At 40.5% G+C, this 22,385-nt stretch overlaps 1 protein-coding gene across 1 annotated transcript in view; it reads left to right on the forward strand.

Annotated features, from left to right (window-relative positions):
• Positions 1–1,763: 1,763 nt before the first annotated feature.
• Positions 1,764–22,385, forward strand: part of LOC139473091 (complement component receptor 1-like protein) — a 33,283-nt gene continuing 12,661 nt past the window's right edge. Inside the window, exons 1-9 of the mRNA XM_071255609.1 lie at positions 1,764–2,069; positions 3,047–3,134; positions 3,687–3,881; positions 4,290–4,454; positions 5,377–5,547; positions 6,705–6,878; positions 18,439–18,612; positions 19,084–19,305; positions 20,984–21,143. Of these exons, the coding sequence (XP_071111710.1) occupies positions 1,764–2,069; positions 3,047–3,134; positions 3,687–3,881; positions 4,290–4,454; positions 5,377–5,547; positions 6,705–6,878; positions 18,439–18,612; positions 19,084–19,305; positions 20,984–21,143 (1,655 nt within the window). The remainder of the gene's footprint in view (positions 2,070–3,046; positions 3,135–3,686; positions 3,882–4,289; positions 4,455–5,376; positions 5,548–6,704; positions 6,879–18,438; positions 18,613–19,083; positions 19,306–20,983; positions 21,144–22,385) is intronic.

Below are 22,385 nucleotides of genomic sequence, written 5' to 3' on the forward strand. Positions count from 1 at the left end.
ATTTCAAAGAATTGTTTTCTCTCACTGATTTCCAAGAAATTACACATCGGGATTTATTTTTGGACTAAGAAATGATTGTATAGTTCCATGGGGATATTTACTGTGAACATTGTTGAATTTGTCCTTGATCGAACTTGGTGAGGTGACCTCGTTACACCCTTTTCCTTTTAGCTGCTAATGTTTGCGTTACAAGCCCATGTGTCTGAAATGCGTCATGTGATATGAAGACCTACAGCGTCTGAAATTCCGCAATGATTCATGCAGTAACGACTCGGAAATTGGCCAAAACTCAATTGCAATTAACCAAAGTAAGAAATGGGCGAAGGTATTCTTATATACGGCTTCGGGTCGAACATTGGACCATGCATTTGTCAACATTAAAACACGTGTCAAAACACAACCAATAAAGTAGTATAGCCTCTAAACATTCCCAATGAAGTATGGCCACTAAACATTCCCAATGAAGTAGTATGTCCCCTAAACATTCCCAATGAAGTAGTATGTCCCCTAAACATTCCCAATGAAGTAGTATGTCCACATTCCTCATGGATGAAGCCAGTGTCAAGATACAACATACACAAGTGCCGGTTTTCATAGGTGATAGTTACCCTGGGTCTGCCTGGTCTGTCTGTAACGCTGCATCAGGTTAGTTACAACAATGTGAGCATGGATGGCTCCCAGTTGTATCATACCCAGGGCCCGCTCGCGTTGCTAGGGTGTCTGTCCTGGCATTTCTGTGATGGTTTCTATCAGTGTATGTGTGTGACATGCCCTCCGTATCATCTATATAGACTTATTGCACGTGTAATTTTTCGACGAATAATTGAAAAAAATGGTAAAAATGAATCATGCACACACAATATTGATGGCAATGAGCAAAGATGATTCTTTTGTATTGCATCAGAACTCTCCACTTCACCTCACCCACCCTCTTGCTGCAATACCTTAAGGTGATAGACATTGGGGTTTCCGGATAAAGGGGAATAAAACGCCTGGCATGCCACTCAAGGTAGGCACGGACAAGGTCTATTAACTCTTCCATTGCGACTGACGAGCTCTTGGTGGTCTGACGTATCAGGGTTTCGTGCACACGATACACGAGTTCTGTTCATGTGTCTGCTCGATCTTCCTTATCAAGTTAACATCCAATTAGAAAATAAGCCACCATTTTGAATGTTCGTAGCCAACCTACGAGAGGCCTTGACCTGCCCTAGACTTAAGTTCAAGACTTCTTAGCATTACGATAGTTTCGAGAATATGGCTATTCACATTTCGACTTTGAGAGTTCTTAGCGTTAACTATGTTCTGTGTTTTATTTCTATACGTCTACGTCATCTCGCATGGATATAAATACACATACATTAAATATACAACTTGTTAAGCTCTCCGGTGATAGCTACAGTACAGATAGCTATCAAGTTTTACCAGTCCTAAGACTACTGATGTACCTACACTACTTGCGTTGACCCCATGGACCATTGTGGGTTACCGCTGGTGCCAAACAATCGAAGTTGTCGTAAGAGGCGACTAAATGGATGAGGTGGTCAGGCCTGGTGACGAGATTGATTGAATGTCATCGTATCCCAATGGTGGTTCATAATATCAATCACTGGATTGTCTAGTCCAGACTCGATTTTTTAAAGACCGCCATTATTTATTTGGAATATTGCTGAATATGGCGTTAAACACACGCGCTACTTCCATTGCTATCACTGTTTGCATTGTTGTATGGCAAGACATATACTTATATCCTGCAGGTAACGATGGCCCCAGCCCTACCCCTAGTCGTTCTCCTGTCATGGGTAGCTCTAGCGTTGACCAAAAGAGATTGTGGACCAGCGGAACAGAAAGGCCGATTACGATTTGCCGGTGTTGTGTTTCATGAAAAAACACTGAGGAATTCACAGCAGTGCTTTAATCTGTGCTGGTCAACAAGTCCATGTAAAACTGTCAACTTTTCCTTCAAGACCAGGAAGTGCTCCCTGATGAAAACTAAGCACCAACGCCAAACCGACCTGGACGTAGATTTCAACAATGTATATGGAGTGGTGCCCCGACCTCAGTGCAAGGTACATACATACATATTCATCGTAGGATTTTGCGTTGCAGGTCGCATGTTCAACCTCTTCATATAACATATACCTTCACATGTATTCGCAGAACACCAATCAGCCGCTGTATACCCACCCAGACACCACTAATAGCAGTAGTAGTAGTGGTGGTGGTGGTGATGTCTAGCGTTAAATTCTGCTATAGTAGTAGTAGTTGTATAGGTAGTGGTAGTAGTAGTAGTAGTTGTATAGGTAGTGGTTGTAGTCGTAGAAGTAGTAGTTGTAGTGGTGGTGATGTCCAGCGTTAAATGCTATAGTAGTAGTAGTAGTTGTATAGGTAGTGGTAGTAGTAGTAGTTGTATAGGTAGTGGTAGTAGTAGTAGTAGTTGTAGTGGTCATGGTAGTAGTTTGTGTTTAACGCCGCGCTCAGCTATATATTCCAGCTACATGACAGCGGTCTGTAAATAATCGAGTCTTGACCAGACAGTCCAGTGATTAACATCATGAGCATCGATCCATGCAAATGGGATAAGATAGCATGCATCAACCAAGTCAGCGAGCCTGACCCCCCGATCCCGTTAGCCGCCTTTTACGAGGGGATGGGTTGGTGAAGGCCTACACTACCCCGAATCGTCGAGGGTAGTGGTAATAGTAGCAGTGGTAGTAGTGGTAGTAGTAGCAGTAGCTGTAGCTGTAGTAGTGTTGGCGATTGTGTAGTCTAGCGTACAATGCTGCAGTAGTAGTCAAGCCCAAAGGCAGTTGTTGTGGATAAATACTCTGATTATGATCAGACTTACATGTCAGGGTGGCACTATTTTAACACTACTCCCCGAATGGGCGCCGTCTTAGTCCTTCATAAACACAATTAGTTATATCATCAAATCACAATTCATTATACAAACCAATACAGTTTTGTTGCTGTTGTTGTTGTTGTTGTTGTTGTTGTTGTTGTGTACAGTGTTAGATTAAAGCATGATGCCAACTGCCAATTGTAGACTTTCAGCACTCCTTGTGATGCCCGGCCATGCAAAGAAGGCTTCACCTGTTTTGGTTACGAAACGACGCATTCATGTGTCCATGCAAGTGAGTGTCTGTCTCTGAAGTGAGATTGTGAGTGATTCGGGTGTTACATTAAACAATATTTCAGGCATTTCTTTGCGTGCAGCGTCTTGTCGGAGTCTCGCAAGCCGTAGTTGTTTGTCACATTGGTAAAACCCACGAGCATGGATATTGTACTGACAAAACAAGGATCACAATCAGGGCGAACCTCGTATTCCAATCCTGGCACGCCCAGAGGACGTAACTCTGCACGCAACAGTGAAATGCGGCGCATTAGACCAGTATTTAATCCATGTCCTCAAATCTTACTGAAATATATCAGAACTATTTGGACAATGGTACATGCATTTGCATGGCGATTGAGTCGGAACTCTATCCCGAACCAAGGATGTCGCGCCATCACATCCAAATAATGAAATCAATAAGTGATATAATATATACAAAACCTTTCTGGCAAATGTAAAATTGTTGTTTTATAACCAACAAGCTTCAACACTTCTGTTGTGATAAAACTTGTCTACATGACATGCAATAATCATTCATTTCATTAAAGAAATGTACAATGATTATTTTCAGAGCCCCCCCGAATCCGTTGTTCACGCCCAAAGCCTCTCTCAAACGCCCGGGTACTTTCCACCGGGAGATGGCGGAAGAAGGTGACAACGTACACCTGCAAGAGAGGCTTCAAGTTTAAAGGGAACAGTAACAGAAGCGTCTGTACCAGACATGGCTTGAAGGGCAGGTGGGAGGGCCTGGACGGAAAGTGCATACGTACGTTTAGGTGTTTACTGGGAGGCAGTGTGTGTCGGATTGTAATAAGCTTTAGCGCAACTGACTGCTTCCTTTGTATAAAGTCAAGACTGGTAACTTGAAACGATACACCTTGTACAAGAAAAACCGTGTCTTACTGATGGTACCTGAGTTTCCAGGCGGGCCCTTCTCTGCACTGGTCAATGTAGATTTTTTCTTCAAGATATCTTTAGTGGTAGTGTTGTAATTCTGGTAAATCGACTTGCCACCAAAAAGCAGATGTCATGTTGACAATAGTCAAACGTTTAAAAATCTATTTCGACATTTGACTGGAAATTTGATCCCTTTATTTGTGGGTTGTAGGGGAGTTTGCAGTCGGTTGTAAAATATTACGCATGTCATGATTCCATTAGCTTGTCCTGTTTATAGGTCTTAGGTGTGGGCAGCTCATGGAGATCGACAACGCCGTGCTGACGCCTGGATCCATGCTCGCTGGCAGTGCCCGGACATACACCTGCAACAACATCAACGAGTCGGCCACCGTCATCTGCCACAACAACGAGACGTGGAGCGGCCATCACCTACACTGTCCTGGTACGAATTGCCTTTACGCCTTAGTCTCTCACACATTCCCTGTACATTCTTGCATCAGTAACTGTAAATATATATACTGTCCTGGTAGGAATTGCATTTACGCCTCTGTCTCTCACACATTCCCTGTACATTCTTGCATCAGTGTCTTCACACATGGGTAACTGTAAATATATATACTGTCCTGGTAGGAATTGCCTTTACGACTTAGTTTCTCATACATTCCCTGTACATTCTTGCATCAGTGTCTTCACACATGGGTTACTGTAAATATATATACTGTCCTGGTAGGAATTGCCTTTACGACTTAGTTTCTCATACATTCCCTGTACATTCTTGCATCAGTGTCTTCACACATGGGTTACTGTAAATACATATAATGTGTGTTTACGACCTGTGTATATAGACGGGGGTACCTAATTGAACATGACACTGGTACTATGATGACCACCTCCAGAGTGTTATTCAACACGAAACTGATGCCATCAGTAATATTGACACTTTCATGTCTACTTACAATGTTTTGTGAAACTCGAATTTCAAATGCCCAGGGAATATTAACCGAATATAATGAAACTTCCCCTGTTGATTTATTAAGTAAACTTACCTACACTTCATTTCATTAAACAGCCTTACAGCCTTACATTCTAAAACAAACATTTAGGACAGCTCTTGCAGCGTTTAGGTCTCTTTGTGGAACGGTGGCCCAGATTTCTTCACTTGTTACCTTATAAATATATGTGTAATAGTTTGGAACAGCTGTGTGGTTAGGCACAGGATCTGTTGCCTCCTGGTCTCTCGAGTGTGATTGTTGCATGAATATGGTCAGGAACACCCAGCCCTTTGCTGACAGCTATGATGTTTTGTTGATTCGTGATCTGTAAAAACAAATAGTCAATTGTTTCCATGCTTCTGCGTCTTACAGTTGACTGTGGAGCTCCCGCCAATATCAGCGGCAGCGTGGTGTCCGATGGCGGCGGCCTGGAGGGAGACAACCGGACCTACTCCTGTGGCCAGAACATGGTGGCCAGTGGCAACCCGCACATCACCTGTCTGGCCAACGGGTCCTGGAGTCCAACAGACTTCGTGTGCAGGGGTAGGGACGTGCTTCAATGAAGACACGGATATATATTTGCTGTGTAATGTAATAGTGAATCATTTTACTGCTTTTCCTCACTAAGATAGGCATGTGTATACACACCGGCCGGTCGCAGGTATTTGTGTATGTCGGCTCGATCATTTACATGTGCTCTACGCTGGTTGGTTGCTTGGTTGGTTGGTTTGTTGTTTAACGCCGCACTCAGCAATATTCCAGCTATATGACGGCGGTCTTTAAACAATCAGGTCTGGACCAGACAATCCAGTGATTAATATCATGACCATCGATCCACGCAATTGGGATCGATGACATGCATCAGCCAAGTCAGCGAGCTTAACCACCCGATCCCGTTAGTCGCCTTTTACGACAAGCATAGTCACCTTTTACGGCAAGACATGAGCTCTACGATGTCTTGCCGTAAAAGGTGACTATGCTTGTATATATATATATATATATGTGCTCTACGATAAATACTGACTCGAAATGGCTTGGTAAGATATTTTTATGATATCAATGTTGTGTCAGCAGGAACATTGACATCTTGTCATCAGCGAAAGTTCATGGTCATGAAATAGTATTGTTCTGATGGGTTTCGCACGTGTAATCGTTATTGTTTTGAACACATTTTGGAAACTGGGATATCCTGATGTTATAAAAGAAAGGATTAAAAATAGTGACTCACTACTGCACACTAATGTAATGTGACAAATTCAAAATTGATAGAAGCTTGTGTTATGTCACGTGATTTTTATTAACTCGTCAAAAGCGTGCGGCTTTTTGCTTCGGAGCGGGGTATGATGGATTTTTTCTGCATCTCAAAAATCCACGTGAAGCCTGTCTTGCTGGTAGCGGGGAACAGGGATTTATTCTCACGCTGAGAAATATATTTCCCTCCAAGACGGGATAAAAAGTACTTTATCAAGGTCACGTGGACCATTAACATGTCATCCTTCTGTCAATACTTGTCTCACCATGATATAAGCTCATGCATTTTTTTGCCAGAAGGTTCTAGTAGCCACCTAGAAGAAATCATTTATCATTTCATTTATCATTACCATTAAACAGAAGTTTGTGTTGAGGCATATGTTTAGATCGATGACAAAAGTACATCATTGTGCTGGTGAAGAGAATAGCCATTCTTCGATATGTTTCAGTGGACTGTGGACCGCCACCTCTGGTCCCTAATGCCAAAAGTACATTCAACAGCACCCTTGTGTCCAGCACTGCGACATATGACTGCCTCCCTGGCTACACGGCATCTGGGTTCAATGAACAAACCTGCATGACAAACGGTCAATGGTCCAATGTCACTTTCAGCTGCGTTAAAGGTATGCTTACCACTATGCAGGAACGCCTGTTGGTCGCATTTGTTATTGAGTTTAAATGGAATTACATTGGTATCACCAAAGTGAAAGTATGTGCAGCCCTGGTCATCCGTCATCACCGACTCCGGCGGTAGTGACGATACATGACTTCCACTCTGAAACTATTAATATCAAGCTTGCATGCATTGTCACCCCTAGGATAATGCCAAATATAAACGTTGATTCCAATAGTTCAAAGCCGATTTTCAGTATGGAAACCAGTGGAGTCTCATTGAAAACCCACATGTGCCTATTTTCCTTTGGAAAATAAACCAAATGCGATTTTGTGTATGTGTGAAAAAGGAAGTAAAGCATCATGATAACGTCATGCTATTGCAGTAGAATGAAATCTGAAACGTCGAAATTTTTGTTAAATTATTAAAGATTTAAGTTTCAGAATCTACAGAACACAATATGCTGAACCCACATCAAGGTTGTTGTAAACTTTTTCAAAAAAGATAAGGGGCTTTGTGTAAATAGTTATCTTAGAAATCATAGCTATAGAAACAATTTTTCAGAAAGTCAACTACTGGGCATATGAAACTATACACCCATGTTTGATGTTGGCTGAAATGAAACAAACAAGAAATGATTATTCGATAGTGATGTATTTGATACGGGTATCATAGTTTTGGACCTTAAGTTTCCGGTGTTTCCGCGACTGTTCGACGAAGTTTTGGATAACGTTTGTAATGTCTTGGCCAAATCCAATTTTTCAAGTGTATACTTTCTTTTTTGTCCGGCAGTAGTTATATTTCTCAAAGATTGGAAACTTTGTTAAATCCTATTGTTCATGGACTTTGGCTTCGTTAAAGATAAAAGAAAGATTATTTGAATATGGATGCTGAGATGAGCGTTTAGGTAGCTGCCTTAAAGATCACATGGGTAACATTAGTTTGAGTTCTAATATCGGCTGCTTTTCTCACAAAAATGATCGTTTCTTTTGAAATCATGGCTGCACCAAAAATGAATTATTACATGTAGTTGGAGCTAAAATGTTAACTTTAATCATTTTTTTGTTGAAAACGACAAGTAGTAAAGGGAAGGTGGGTTCTGGATCACTACCACCTAAACCCGATTCATACTAATGCTACTACATTTTTTTAATGCAAATTATGCAATGTGATCCAATGATCGTCCAGATTGTATTAAAGAAAGATCAATATTAATTTAAAATGGATACAATTTACTATAGCCCGTGAGGATATTGGAAAGGTATAGGGGCAGTACAAAATCTAGCTGCAGCGGCTAAGGTATCTAAAGATGTTGCCAAGGATTGGTTAGAAACAAGCAATATGGCAAATATACTTACCAGCCCTGCGTTAAAAAACGAGGAAAAAGTTTGATATTTTCACAACTAAGGCTGACCTCTTGTTTCTTTCTCACCAATGAGGTAAGATACAAAACATATAAATATGCTTTATCCGTAGTTGATGTAGCTAGTCGGTATAAAGAAGCTGAACCATTAACCTCAAAAGATTCAAGAGAAGCAGCTTGTGCACTGGGTGCATAGATAAACGCGGACGATTATAATTGCCTAAGTTGTTTCAAGTAGATCCTGGTCGCGAGTTTATGGGATCAGTAACTGAACTATTTACAAAACACGATTAAGCAATCAGGCATGGTGAAAAAGAGGCCCACTTTAACCCAGCTATTATTGAAAGATTTCACTGGACATTAGCAGAAAGTTTGTTTGGATATCAGTATGGGATTAAAATGAAATCAGATTGATTAAGATCAACGGAATGGCTGACACGATTATCAGCTGTTGTATCGGTGCGGAATAATGAAGCAACAAGATTAATTTTGAAGAAACCATCCGATGTGGTGAAAATTAAATCTGTGACTTTTGAATTTTTTTTAGCACAGAGGCAAAAGAACAAAAACTACCGGATAGAGTGAGTGTAAGATAATTAAACCAGCCAGGTAAACTCGAAGGAGGCCAACGTCGTGCAACTGATCCAATTTTGTCTGTAAGATATATAACATTAGACGACTGGTTATGAAAGAAGGCGAGCCTTTTCTATATAATCTTAGAGATAATAGGCAGGGGATTTGTACGCGAAGAGTTGCTCATAGTTCCAGAAGATACAGCATTACCTCCCTAAGTAACCATAAGCATAGGTAGTTACACCATCCTGACCAATCCAGCTCTTTGTATCTAAGGAGGATAATGATGTCTTGTTCATTCTTAATCCGTATATCCTGTGATTATCAATTCTTAAAGTATCCATCTCATATCTGAATGTTCTACCATTGAATAATGCTTCTTTATACTGTTTGTGTCTTTCTTACTCCACTTGAAATTATACGATTAATGGGGAACTAAACATGATTCTCTTCTTATGACATATGGGGAACTAAACATGATTCTCTTCCTATGACATATGGGGAACTAAACGTGATTCTCTTCTTAATGAAAAATAAAGAAACTATGGAAGGTCCATGACCACGGATGTAGGAATGAATGAATAACTAACTATAGGAGCAAGTACACACTTTGCATTTCTAAGGACCATGAATATTGGTCCATATAGTTTATATTAGCAATGAACGAAACACCTACACTGTAAATATGGTTAACTATAGGACCAAGTACACACTTTACATTTCTAAGGACCACGAATATGGTCTACGACCACAAAGGTAAAATGTGTCTTGCTCCAACGAACGAAAAACCTACTCTTTTGGGTTTTTGTTTGTTTGTGGTACTGAACGTGATTCTCTTCATAATGAAAAATAAAGAAACTATGGGTGGTCAATGACCACAAATGCATGAATGAATAATTAACTATAGGAGCAAGTACACACTTTACGTTTCTAAGGACCACGAATATTGGTCCATCTAGATTCTATACAGACCACAAATATTGGTCCAACAACAACTACTTTCCATAAAGACAACGGATATTGGTCAACGACGGTAAGGTGTGTCTTGCTCCAGCGAACGAAATGCCAAAACTGTGAATGTTTAACTATAGGAGCAAGTACACACTTTAGATTTCACAAATATTGATCTATGACCACGAAGTTAAAGTGTGTCTTGCTCCAACGAATGAAAAACCTACAGCACATTCATCCTTCATCTTACCTAATACCTTTTTATTTACTGAGCTGTGCAATGGATTATCTTTGGGGTAATTGCTCGTGTCGTACATATCTATTTTTTCTGCCATATCTTTATACACATCCTCGGTTTGTTTTTCCATCAACAAAGAATCTGTGTCGGTATATAACACCTCGCATCTATCACCATATTGCTTCTTAAGTTCACTGTAATATAAGTCACACATTAAGTGTTTTGACAAGTCAAGAATACTCATACCAACGGGGACCGGCCTGTTGAGTTTTAAATTACTCTTCCGCTTGTGCAATACCGCTAGGTCATTATCAAATATCTTACTTCTGTTAAAAGCTGGACTAACTATAAGTTTCCTAAATCTTTCTTCCTCATTAAATCTGACCAATTTAACATCAACACGCTTCCTTAGATTCTCCATAGTTTTACCAAATACTGAGTTATTCATGGGCTTACATAGGTGCTTTTTAAAATAACTAGTAGCCATCTTTCATAAATCTGTGTTCAGCCTTATAGGAGGCTCTAACCAAGGGCTTTGATCAAACTTATGAACTCTGTGTATTTAATTTAGTTTCATGCTTGATATACATATAACTGGAGATTTCTATAGTGGACTATTTTGTCTCATCCATCAAATTTGGTACCAGTTTTTCTACGTTAGCTAATGTAGTCCTTCCGATCAAGTTATGTTGATCTTCTGACATCTGATCTCTATTAACCATTAATCTTTCGGGAGCTAGCGTATAACTGTTATGGTCTTTGTGTAACTCTGTTGGATCTCCTAAGTCACCTTCTAGTATGTGTCCTTTATCAGAATCTGTGGGAATATTATTCACATCAATATTGTTTACCCACTCAAAACCACCTGTGGGCAAAGGTTTACTCATAGCTCATCCATACAAATTGTTGGCGTCGAAAAATAAAATGTGCGTAGTAGGTTTACTCGAATCATATCCTTCTGCTATTTTTTTATTAGCCTTAGAATACCTTTTCGCTGTCATTGATATACCACCTCTTAATCCTTTCTCAACAAACAAGTGCATATCATAATCAGTGAGTAATTTTAATTCTAAAACCGGTCTTCTTAAACAATGCATCCCACGATAGTCCGTGACTGGAATAGTACCATGCCGGATCCAAGCCATATTGTTTTAAACATGACTTTCAAAATATCTCAAATATATCAGCGAGTAACAGAACATCGATTTTTAAGTACAGATCATGATAATCACCTAAATTCTTACAACCTAATTTATCCCACACATTAAGACTGTGTTTATAATCAGCATCGGTTATCTTAGATTCTGTTAAGTTACTATAGAATGATTCAATGGGTGGTAATTTAGTTTCATCGAATCTAGACCAATCATCCATATATTCGTAAGGATATACACCTTTTCTTAGCAACAAATTACGGGTTAACCGATCAGTATATTCATTTGTTATTGCAAAGTCATTGGGATTGTTTGCATTAGCTAAATTGTCCAGGGAAGAGAACTTAAGCTGTACGGAGTCTACGAATCTAAGTCCATTACTTTGTTTTGTTCTCGCTGTCCCATCCTTGTCCTATAATGTATAGTTTTGGGCAAGGAGAATGAGATATATCTCTCCATAGTTTTAGGAATGCACATTCAACTGCCATCAGTCTTTGAGATAGCTTGCATGATGAGATGAGAATCATATCCTCTAAGGTTATGATTGGTATTATATGAGAATTCATTTTAAGTTTCAAGTTACACTCGTTATGCGTGGCTCCCCTGTAATTACCCATGACATGACAATAATCTCTTACCGAATCACCATTGAGGGGTTTATTACAAACATGACAACTCCTTGACTTCTCACAGTCCTCTGTAGTCTTCTTTATGCGCTTCTAAAAGATCTTGTCTGCTGTATCCATGCAGACATCTTTCACAGAAATATTTTTTTCCTTATAGGTTGTTTGATCGTATATTAGCCTGTTTAAACTCTTTATCCAAAATGGCGGTCAATCAAGATTCAATATACGACTAGCTACTGAAAACAATAAAATCTGCAAATCCTCGTTGAATGTCAACCAAGTGAAAGTCGTTAGCCACGACTTACAAAATGATCGTCCAGACTTTGAGGGTTTGGCAGATCCGCTCGACTGATCTGCATCGGTCGACTGGCTGTCATCACACTTTCGCTTATATAGAATTTGGGAATTTTGAGATTTGGAATAGATGCCGATGGGGTTGGGGAGGAGAACTAAGGGAGCTGGGTATGGTGGATGTTTGTTTGTTTATTTGATTTTGATTTGGTAGGTTATTGTGTTTTTAGATGCGTTTTATGAGTTCCGTTTTGATTAAGAATACGTCTAAGGCCTTGGAGTTTTCTAGTTAATTTTGTGGGTTTAGTATTGCTTCTAGAGTGAGAGCCTTGTTTAGATTGAAGGTGGTTTCTAATGCGGTTCGATGTGTTAGGTAGTATGTGCAGTGGATGAGTGCGTGTTCTGGGTTTCTGGTTGTTTGCAGTGTGGGCAGTTACCTGTAGTGTGTTTTTTAATTTTTTTTAGGTGGTTATTTAGGTTGGTGTGTCCTGTTTGGAGTTTAGTGATTACTCTGTCGATTTTTTTTGATGGATGGAGAATTTTTGGTTTGGTTAGTGGTTTGCTGAGTACTTTGTTGATTTGGCTATTTGAGTTTGGATAAAGGTTATGCCATTTTTTTGGTGATTTTTTGCTTGTTTACGCTTTTAATTTCTGATTTTGAGATGGGTAAGTTTAAGCTTATTTCTGGGATTTTGGGGGATAGTTTAGCTGCTTTATCGGCGTTTTCATTACCGTATATTCCTACGTGGGCGGGTATCCACAAGAAGGTTATTTGTTTGCCTGCCTTAGTTAGGTCGTTGGAGCTTTTAAGTATTTGATTTATTAATTTAGGTCGGTTTTTGGTATTTTTGTTTTGGAGGGCTTGCAGTCCACTTAGGGAGTCGGTAAGTATTAGGATTTTTTGTGGTTTTGGGATTCTTGATTATGGAGGGCTGAGGCCATGCCCATTAGTTCTGCCGTGAATATTGATTGGTTGTTTGGGAGTCGGAAGGATTGTGTGGTTTTAGTTGGTTGTGTGGTATGGACTCCGAAACCTGTGTGTTTGGAGGTCGGATCTGAAGATCCGTCCGTGTAAATGTGACACCAATTTGGCCAATTTTCGTGTATATATGCTAGTGTGGTGGTTTTATCTATGTTTGGGTCGGTTTGTTTATTTATTTGGCTAGCTAGTGTTGTGTCTATTTTGGGTATTTTAAGTTTAGGGGTGAAGATATTTGATTGTTTGCAGTTTTGTTTAAGATTTTAATTTGGTGTTCATTGAGGTAGTTTGTTATTCTTTGGGATATTGGGGTAAGTAAGGGGTGTTTACGAGCTAGAGCTTGGTTTTTGGGGCTGATATTTTGGTTTATTAAGTTTTAGATGAGAGGGTTTGATTGGGACGCGGCCCAGAAATTTAAGCTTAGCTTAGACTTATTGGCATTTCTCCTGTTAAGGCCTGAAGTGAAGTGTAGGAGGTGCCATGTTGGGTGCGTGTAATTAGTTTGAGAGCCTGATATTGTATTGAGTCAAGTTTTTTAGATGGAGAGTTGTTTAGGGTGTTGTATATGGCGCAGCCGTAGTCTAGTTTTGATCTAATTAGTGATATGTAGAGAGAGAGGAGGATATCTTTGGAGGCTCCCCAGTTAGAGCCAGTTAGGCATCTTAGGGTGTTTAGGTCTTTACTGCATTTAGTTGTTAGGTTTTGGATGTGAGAATCCCAGGTGAGATGTTCATTGAAAATAAGTCCTAAGAATTTGGTTTGTTTTTGAAATTTGATTGTTTGGTTGTTTAGCTGGAGGATTGGGGAGGCGGGTTTCATGTTTTTATGTTTGAATACTATTCCTGTTGTTTTTTCTGAGTTAAGGGAGAAGCCCCATTTGTCAGCCCATTGTTGTATTTTATTAAGAGATTTTTGGAGTAAATTTGGGGCCATTTTAATGCTTTTAGTGCGGATCCAGAGGGCTCCATCTTCCGCGAATTTCGATGTGTTTACTTTAGGGGATAGGCCCTCGAATAGATCGTTTATCATTATATTGAAGAGGGTGGGGCTGAGGATACTGCCCTGGGAGTGCCATTTTCTAGGGGACATTGGTCCGATAGTGTTTGGTCTATACCCATGGTTATTTTACGATTGTTTAGGAAGTCCTGGATGTAGTTTATTATCTGACCTCTGAGTCCTATTTTTTGAAGTTTTTGTATTAGCCCGTCGTGCCATACCATGTCGAATGCTTTAGAGAAGTCTAAGAAGATGCCTGTGGTATATTGTTTATTTAGTTGTCCTGTCTTAATATCTTGCTCTAGTCGGGCGAGGTTATCTAGGTTTGAGCGGCCAGGAGTGAAACCGCTTTGATCTGGGTTTATGATGTTTTTTGGGGTTAAGTAATGTTGTAATCTATTTTTAGCCATTGATTCCATTACTTTACATAAGTTTGAAGTTAGGGATATTGGTCTAAATGAGTTAGCTTGATTAGCTGGTTTATTTGGTTTAGGGATTGGTATGACTAGGGCCTGTTTCCAAGGAGTGCATCTGACTGACTGATATAGAAAATTTAACGTGCGCTTTCCGACTGCAGCGTATTTCGCACACGGGCCTGGCCGGACCATTTAGTGTATTCCGAGAAGGGTGAAAGTGGTGTGTGCAACCCAAGAGGGGGCTTTTAGGGGTTGCTTATATTGTTTTTTTGAATTTTTTAAATTTGGAATAAATGCCGAGGTGGGTGGAGGAGGGAACTAAGGGAGCCGGGTGAGGTGGGTGTTTGTATGTTTATTGGATTTTGGATTGGTAGATTAATTAGTTTTTAGATGCGCTTAATTATTAGGAGTGCATCGATGATGCAAGGTATTTGTACAGTTGTAAACACCTTTCACTCAAATTAACAAGGTGTTCTCAGTAATTAATCCTCGATTAATCAGTGTCAACTCAGTTTATTACCTATTACAGTGATTGACCGCTTGGACTATCGTGTAGGTACGATGTATTTACAGCAATCAAAACAAACAAAGCTTGTCAGTGTAGATAATGTTTACTGCGTTACAACTGCAGACAGAAACTGCTCAGACCTAACTGTAGATCATGTCCGGTCAAAATTTAAGAATGTCCGGACAATACTTTTTAAAATGTCCTTACAGAAAAATTTAAATGTCCGGTAAGCAATATTTTAAACCGGACATTTGGGATTCCCAATCGGACATGTCCGGCGCATATGACGGATTCCGGACCACTGTTTACAATCCTTTCCGACCCGAAATATTGGACTATTTTCTGGAGCAAAGCTCAACCTATGTACAACAAATCCTTTTGAATGTCCGAAAATATTTATATCTAAATTATTTTGCTTTTCCAACTTATCAATTTGCGAGATTGGTGCAGGTACATCTATACCATCAAAGTTGAGTCCATCATTTTGGGGATAGCTAAATGTTTGTTTGCGGGAAGGCAGATCTTAACATCCATCTCAAACAGTTGTCATCATTATTTTTTACATTAATTATGGCTTTTTGCTTCTTATGATAGGAGGGTAAATCTATATAAGATCCACCTTTCAAAGACATATAATTTGCAATATCTAAATGTAAAGTATGGATTCTGTCCACGCCCCAACCCGAACCTCAATTATTCAAGTGTTCTAAAGTTTCTTGTATCTGCTGAATTGAAGCATCTATTGATGAACTTATAGAATCAGATTCTTGGTTGCCCCTAAAATAAGGTTCTGTAGATTCAACACGGTCTGCATTATTTTTTACTTAATGACATTTTAACTATTAGCTGGTATTTTATACTATCTAAATCATCTAAGTCCTCATTAATTTTGCTCTAATAATCGGTTTAATATAATTAACATCCATGTTGGAATTAATCTCCATCTTCCAGCCTCTTAGATATTTACCAATGGATGATCTCTGCAACAACTGGTTGATTATTCTCAACAACTGGTTGACTATCCAGTAGAGCAATCAATTCAGCTTTTCTCATTCAAGAATAACCTCTCAGCCCACGGTTTCTCGCTTGACCTTTGAGTTCTCAAACAGTCTGGGACTTGTTAACGTTGTATTCCAAACCGAGGATGTAGGATTGAACGGCATCAGTTGATGAAAGCCCGAAAATCAGATGTTTAAAAGTCAGCAAGTTAAGGACAGATACAACCATGAACCATGTGTCACCGTGTCCCTCCGAGCGATATCATGCTTTCAATTACCTGAACTCAGTATGCGAGGGGCGGTTGATAAGTTCAAAGCCTAACAAAGAAAACAAAGTCAGTTTGATACCAAAGCTTTTATTTTTCAACATAGTCCCCTTTAAGGTCAACACACTTCTGCCAGCGATGTTGCAATGCCATTATGCCACTTTTGTAGAAGTCAACTTCTTGGTCACTCAAAGAGTTGTTGACCGCTGTTATGACGTCATCATCTGACTGGATATGAGTTCCAGCTAAATGCCTTTTATAACTGTGGGATATAGATGATAGTCCGACGGAGCCAAATCAGGTGAATAAGGTGGATGTTGGAGAAGTTCAAAGCCACACTCATGGATTTTGGCCATTGCTATCAGTGATGTGTGTGCTGGAGCATTGTCGTGATGATAAAGCACACCTTTCGTCAACTTTCCACGTCTCGTAACTTTGATTTTCTCTCTTAACTGTCTCAGAAGTTCCACATAGTAAGCCCCTGTAACAGTACGGCCTTTAGAAAGCCAGTCCACCATGATCACACCTTCAGAATCCCAAAACACGGATGCCATGACTTTCCCAGCTGAAGACACAGACTTTGCCTTCTTTGGAGTAGGAGATGTGACATGTTTCCACTGTTTAGACTGATATTTTGATTCAGGTTCAAAGCGCTGCACCCATGTTTCGTCCATTGTAACAAATCGTTTGAGAAAGTTATCTGGATCGCCTTCAAAAAGCTTGAGGTTCTCTCTTGAGAGATTCTCTCTTTGACGTTTCTGATCAGCTGTCAACAGTTTGGGGACCCATCGAGCAGAAACCTTGTTCATTCCTAGAATATCTGTCAGAATGAAATGTACTCGCTCCTGAGAGATGTCCACTAAGTCGGCTATCTGTCGCTGTGTCACTCGTCGGTCGTCCATGACTATGTCCAGGATTCGCTGTACCATTTCAGGTGTTAAAGACACAACAGGTGGACTAGGACGGGGTTCATCATCAGTGCTCGATGGCCCACGTTTAAACTCTGCCACCCATCTTTTCACTGTTGGATATGACAGGGCATCTTCCCCTAGTGTGGATAACATATCCTCATATATGGCATTGGGTGTTAAGCCTTTCTTGTAAAGGTATTTGATAACAGCTCGCTTTTCCTGTTTCTCCATTTTAATTCAACTCATAACCCCCCTTGCAGTCAATAGCTTATAGTAAACAAAATAATGTGTCCAATACAACAATCCTCCTGTGTATGTCACTGTACTTGATCAGTCTATCACTACTACAAAGGAATTCATCCGTAACACACTCCTTCAGAGGTAGGCTCACAACTTATCAATCGCCCCTCGTAATATGATGCGTTACACCTGTATATTGATAATCCAGCAAACAATCCCCTCTTTCAAATGAACAAATGAACACATGTGTTGGGAAATCATGTATTGTTTGACCGACATCATATGTATGGTTCTCCAGTTTGTCTGTTTGGAATTTTTAAGGCCTGTGTTTATCAGCATTCCCAAACTCGCGGGCTATTCGTATTTCTGCCTGATGTATTTATGACTGAGGAAGGTTTTGGGGGACCTTCATATCCCGAGGCAAGAGAGTTAACTGACTCTAAAAGTCCAGTTTCCATCCTTGCCGAAATAGGCTGGAATTCCTGGGCTCGATCGTAGTGCCACCAGTGGCTATTACGGGTTATGTCCCTTCTATGCCTCCCCTATGGACCAATCAGATTCCACCTCTCGTATCACTTGCATTTGCTTCAAACAAAATGGCGGCGCCCAGACAAGACGATCTTTTCGATAATCAAGTTCTATATTGTGATAAAACGGATCTTACATGGCGAAGTGCATCAAATCACGTGAGCAACTTGATTAAAAACATGAAAAGATTTGCAAAAATATCCGAATTGGCAGTGCACATGCAGTGCAAACCCTGCAATCGACCTAAATCTGCATGACACTTTACGAACCGGATTTCGATTTCATTGCGCGATTTTGATTGGCCTATGCATAGACTCGTTAGTCTAACCAAAATCTAACTCTTTAATTCCAGCCTAGTTCGGCAAGGGAGGAAACTTTTAAAGTCAGATAAGTCTCTTGCCTCGGGAAGCTGGGGACCTTTGGTCTGTACCTACAACTGATATTCTTATATTGCTAGAACTGTCATGGATGTTGGTATGCGAGGCTGGGAACTGATCCAGTTGATCAGGTATATTCTTGTGTGGCATTCCAGTGCAGTGTGTGCGTCTGCCCGATGTGCAGCACGCCGTGGCTGAGGGACAGGGGCCGTGGTACAGTGGGGACACGATGCAGCTCAAGTGTGAGGAGGGATTCACGGCAAGCGGCAACAGCGAGGCAATCTGCGGCAAGGACGGAACATGGTTCAATGTATCATTAGAATGCACAGGTACCATTCGCATACCAATATGTGTTAATAGGGGAAATACACATTTCTAGGATGAACTAGCAGGGTTGTTAGGGATAAAAATGTGAAACAAATTGTGATTCAGACCTACATCAGTTGGTAAAACTCTGTGTGTTGTGGTGTGTGTGTGTGTGTGTGTGTGTGTGTGTGTGTGTGTGTGTGTGTGTGTGTGTGTGTGTGTGTGTGTGTGTGTGTGTGTGTGTGTGTGTGGTAGTGAGGATGTGTGTGGTGGATTGTGAGGGTAGATGGGGGGTAGGTGTAGTGGGTGTGGGAGTGGTGGGGTGTGTGGGTGTGGGTGTGGGTGTGTGTGGTGGTGTGTGAGGGTGTGTGTGAGGGTGTGGACGGGGGCTAGTGTTTGAACAGACACTCATTTGCCTTTCTGAAGATAATCACAGTATTTGCTTCTTGCTTCTAGCTATCTCATATGTGTTTTTGAGACATTTTGTTCTGTAGAAAAATCACCTCATGTCCTGGTTGCCGTGAAGGAAACACGACAGTTCCACATGATAAACGTCCGCTCCAGGGAGACAGAGGTGCTGCTCATTAACAGTTCAAAGAGCATACAGGACGTTGACTACTGTCCCCATCTGGAAAAACTCTTCTGGGCGGAGGAAAATGCGATTCGGGCCGCAAAACTTACTGACACCACTCCTGAAAACATTGTCAACAGTAAAGGTAACTTAGTAATCGACACACAATGATATAATCACTTTGTTAATAGATGTCGTCATGTAGTATACGATGGGTGGATGAAATGGTCTGAGCCTAACTACGAAAGCTGTATGATACACCTTTAACAGTTTATGTGTAGTAAATGTCCATGCATACAGGCTGCAATTGAACCAAGAAGACAACAAGGAAGCAGATTTCCGTAAAGGATGAAAACCGCCTCCGAGGTCTTGACTGACAATGTAAGCTCGGGCGTGAACACAGAGACAATACACAGCATTGTGTAGTACGTTAATACGTGAACAATACAAGCAGTGTGTAGTACGTTAATACAGCAGGGAATACATAGCAGTGTGTTGTACGTTAATACAGTGGGAAGTACATAGTGTGTTGTACGTTAATACAGCAGGGAATACATAGCAGTGTGTTGTACGTTAATACAGTTGGAAGTACATAGTGTGTTGTACGTTAATAGAGGGGGGAATACATAGCAGTATGTAAAACGTTAATACAGGGGGAAATACACAGTAGTGTGTTGTACGTTAATACAGTGGGAAGTACATAGTGTGTTGTGCGTTAATACAGCAGGGAATACATAGCAGTGTGTTGTACGTTAATACAGTTGGAAGTACATAGTGTGTTGTGCGTTAATACAGGAGGGAATACATAGCAATGTATAGTACATTAATGCATTGAGGAATACATAGCAATGTATAGTACGTTAATATAGGGAGGAATACATAGCAATGTATAGTACGTTAATATAGGGAGGAAAACATAACAGTGTGTAGTACGTTAAAAGGGGTAGGACACATAGCAGAGTGTAGTACGTTAATGCAATGGGAATACATTGCATTGTGTAGTATGTTTATTGAGGGGAATTACATAGCAGGGGAAAACATACTAGTGTGTAGACATTAATAGAGGTGGGGTGGGTGGTGGGTAATGTCAGTATGTAGATGTTAGTGGAGGAGGAATACATACTAGTGTGTAGACATTAATAGAGGTGGGGTGGGTGGTGGGTAATGTCAGTATGTAGATGTTAGTGGAGGAGGAATACATACTAGTGTGTAGATATTAATAGAGGTGGGGTGGGTGGTGGGTAATGTCAGTATGTAGATGTTAGTGGAGGAGGAATACATACTAGTGTGTAGACATTAATAGAGGTGGGGTGGGTGGTGGGTAATGTCAGTATGTAGATGTTAGTGGAGGAGGAATACATACTAGTGTGTAGACATTAATAGAGGTGGGGTGGGTGGTGGGTAATGTCAGTATGTAGATGTTAGTGGAGGGGGAATACATACTAGTGTGTAGATATTAATAGAGGTGGGGTGGGTGGTGGGTAATGTCAGTATGTAGATGTTATTGGAATGGGAATACATACTAGTGTGTAGATATTAATAGAGGTGGGGTGGGTGGTGGGTAATGTCAGTATGTAGATGTTAGTGGAATGGGAATACATACTAGTGTGTAGATATTAATAGAGGTGGGGTGGGTGGTGGTTAATGGCAGTATTTAGAAGTAAGTGCAGGGGTGAATAATCTAAATTACCACGGTTTACACTGCATGTTGAGCTATACACGATCTTTGTGACTTCATAAGGATTACAGGTGCATCTGATTGAGTGTATCACAGAATATATATGTGAAATGATTTCCATACTGTAAGTGTTCTTGCTTTGTAGGCATCGGGGGGTTTGTTCGCGTTGATGGACAAAAGAAGCTTGTGTTCTACGCTATTCGAGGGGACAAAACAAAACTGATGAAACTTGAAATTGGTGGTCAGAAACAAACCCTTAATGTAGTGGATACACCCCTTGCCTTAGAGATCGATATCAAGTCAGGGTAAGTATATCCTACTGCCTGGAGATCTGCAATGCATTGATAGCATGCAGAATGTAGCTATATGCTGTATTAACCGTTGCAAATCAGTAGATAATAACATGTTTTTTAAACAACAGTTGGAACAAGAAATATATCAGAGACATAAAAGCAAAGATCTGCCGTCCCACATCTACATATCATTGACAAACTGACCTGTCATAGCTTTAGTCAGCAAAGACACAGTAAGTGTTGCCATGAATGCATTGGGTATAAAAGAGATGATCTTCAGCTCAAACAACAAAGAGGTAGTCAAGTAGCGTTTGAAGATTGTCCAGTGTTTGAAGATAGTCCACCTCTTGAATGTAGTCCAGTGCTTGAATATAGTCCAGTGTTTGAAGACAGTCCACGGCTTGAATGTGTTCCACTGCTTGAATAAAGTTCGGTGCTTGAAGAAAGTCCAGTGCTTGAAGATTGTCCACTGCTTGAAGATAGTCCAGTGCTTGAAGGTAGTCCACTACTTGAAGATAGTCCAGTGCTTGAAGGTAGTCCACTACTTGAAGATAGTACAGTGCATGAAGATAGTCCAGTGCTTGAAGGTAGTCCACCACTTGAAGATAGTCCAGTGCTTGACGATAGTCCAGTCCTTGAAGGTAGTCCACCTTTTGAAGATAGTCCAGTGCTTGAAGATAGTCCACCTCTTTAAGATAGTCCACTACTTGAAGGTAGTCCACTACTTGAAGGTAGTCCACTCCTTGAAGATAGTCCAGTGCTTGAAGGTAGTCCACGGCTTGAATGTATTCCACTGCTTGAATAAAGTTTGGTGCTTGAAGAAAGTCCAGTGCTTGAAGGTAGTCCACCTATTGAATGTAGTCCAGTGCTTGAAGAAAGTCCAGTGCTTGAAGATTGTCCAGTGCTTGAAGATAGTCCAGTGCTTGAAGGTAGTCCACCTCTTGAAGATAGTCCACTGCTTCATGGTAGTCCACTACTTGAAAATAGTCCAGTACTTGAAGGTAGTCCACTCCTTGAAGGTACTCCACTACTTAAAGGTAATACACTACTTGAAGATAGTCAAGTGCTTGAAGGTAGTCCACTACTTGAAGCTAGTCCACTACTTGAAGATAGTCCAGTGCTTGAAGGTAGTCCACAACTTGAAGAAGTCATGTGCTTGAAAGTAGTCCACCTCTCGAGGATAGTCCAGTGTTTGAAGATAGTCCAACTTTTGAAGATAGTCCACTACTTCAATGTTGTCCACTGCTTGAAGAT

The sequence above is a fragment of the Haliotis cracherodii genome, unplaced genomic scaffold, assembly GCF_022045235.1.
Source record: "Haliotis cracherodii isolate W230 unplaced genomic scaffold, xgHalCrac1.p SCAF_26, whole genome shotgun sequence".
NCBI classification, from domain to species: domain Eukaryota; kingdom Metazoa; phylum Mollusca; class Gastropoda; order Lepetellida; family Haliotidae; genus Haliotis; species Haliotis cracherodii.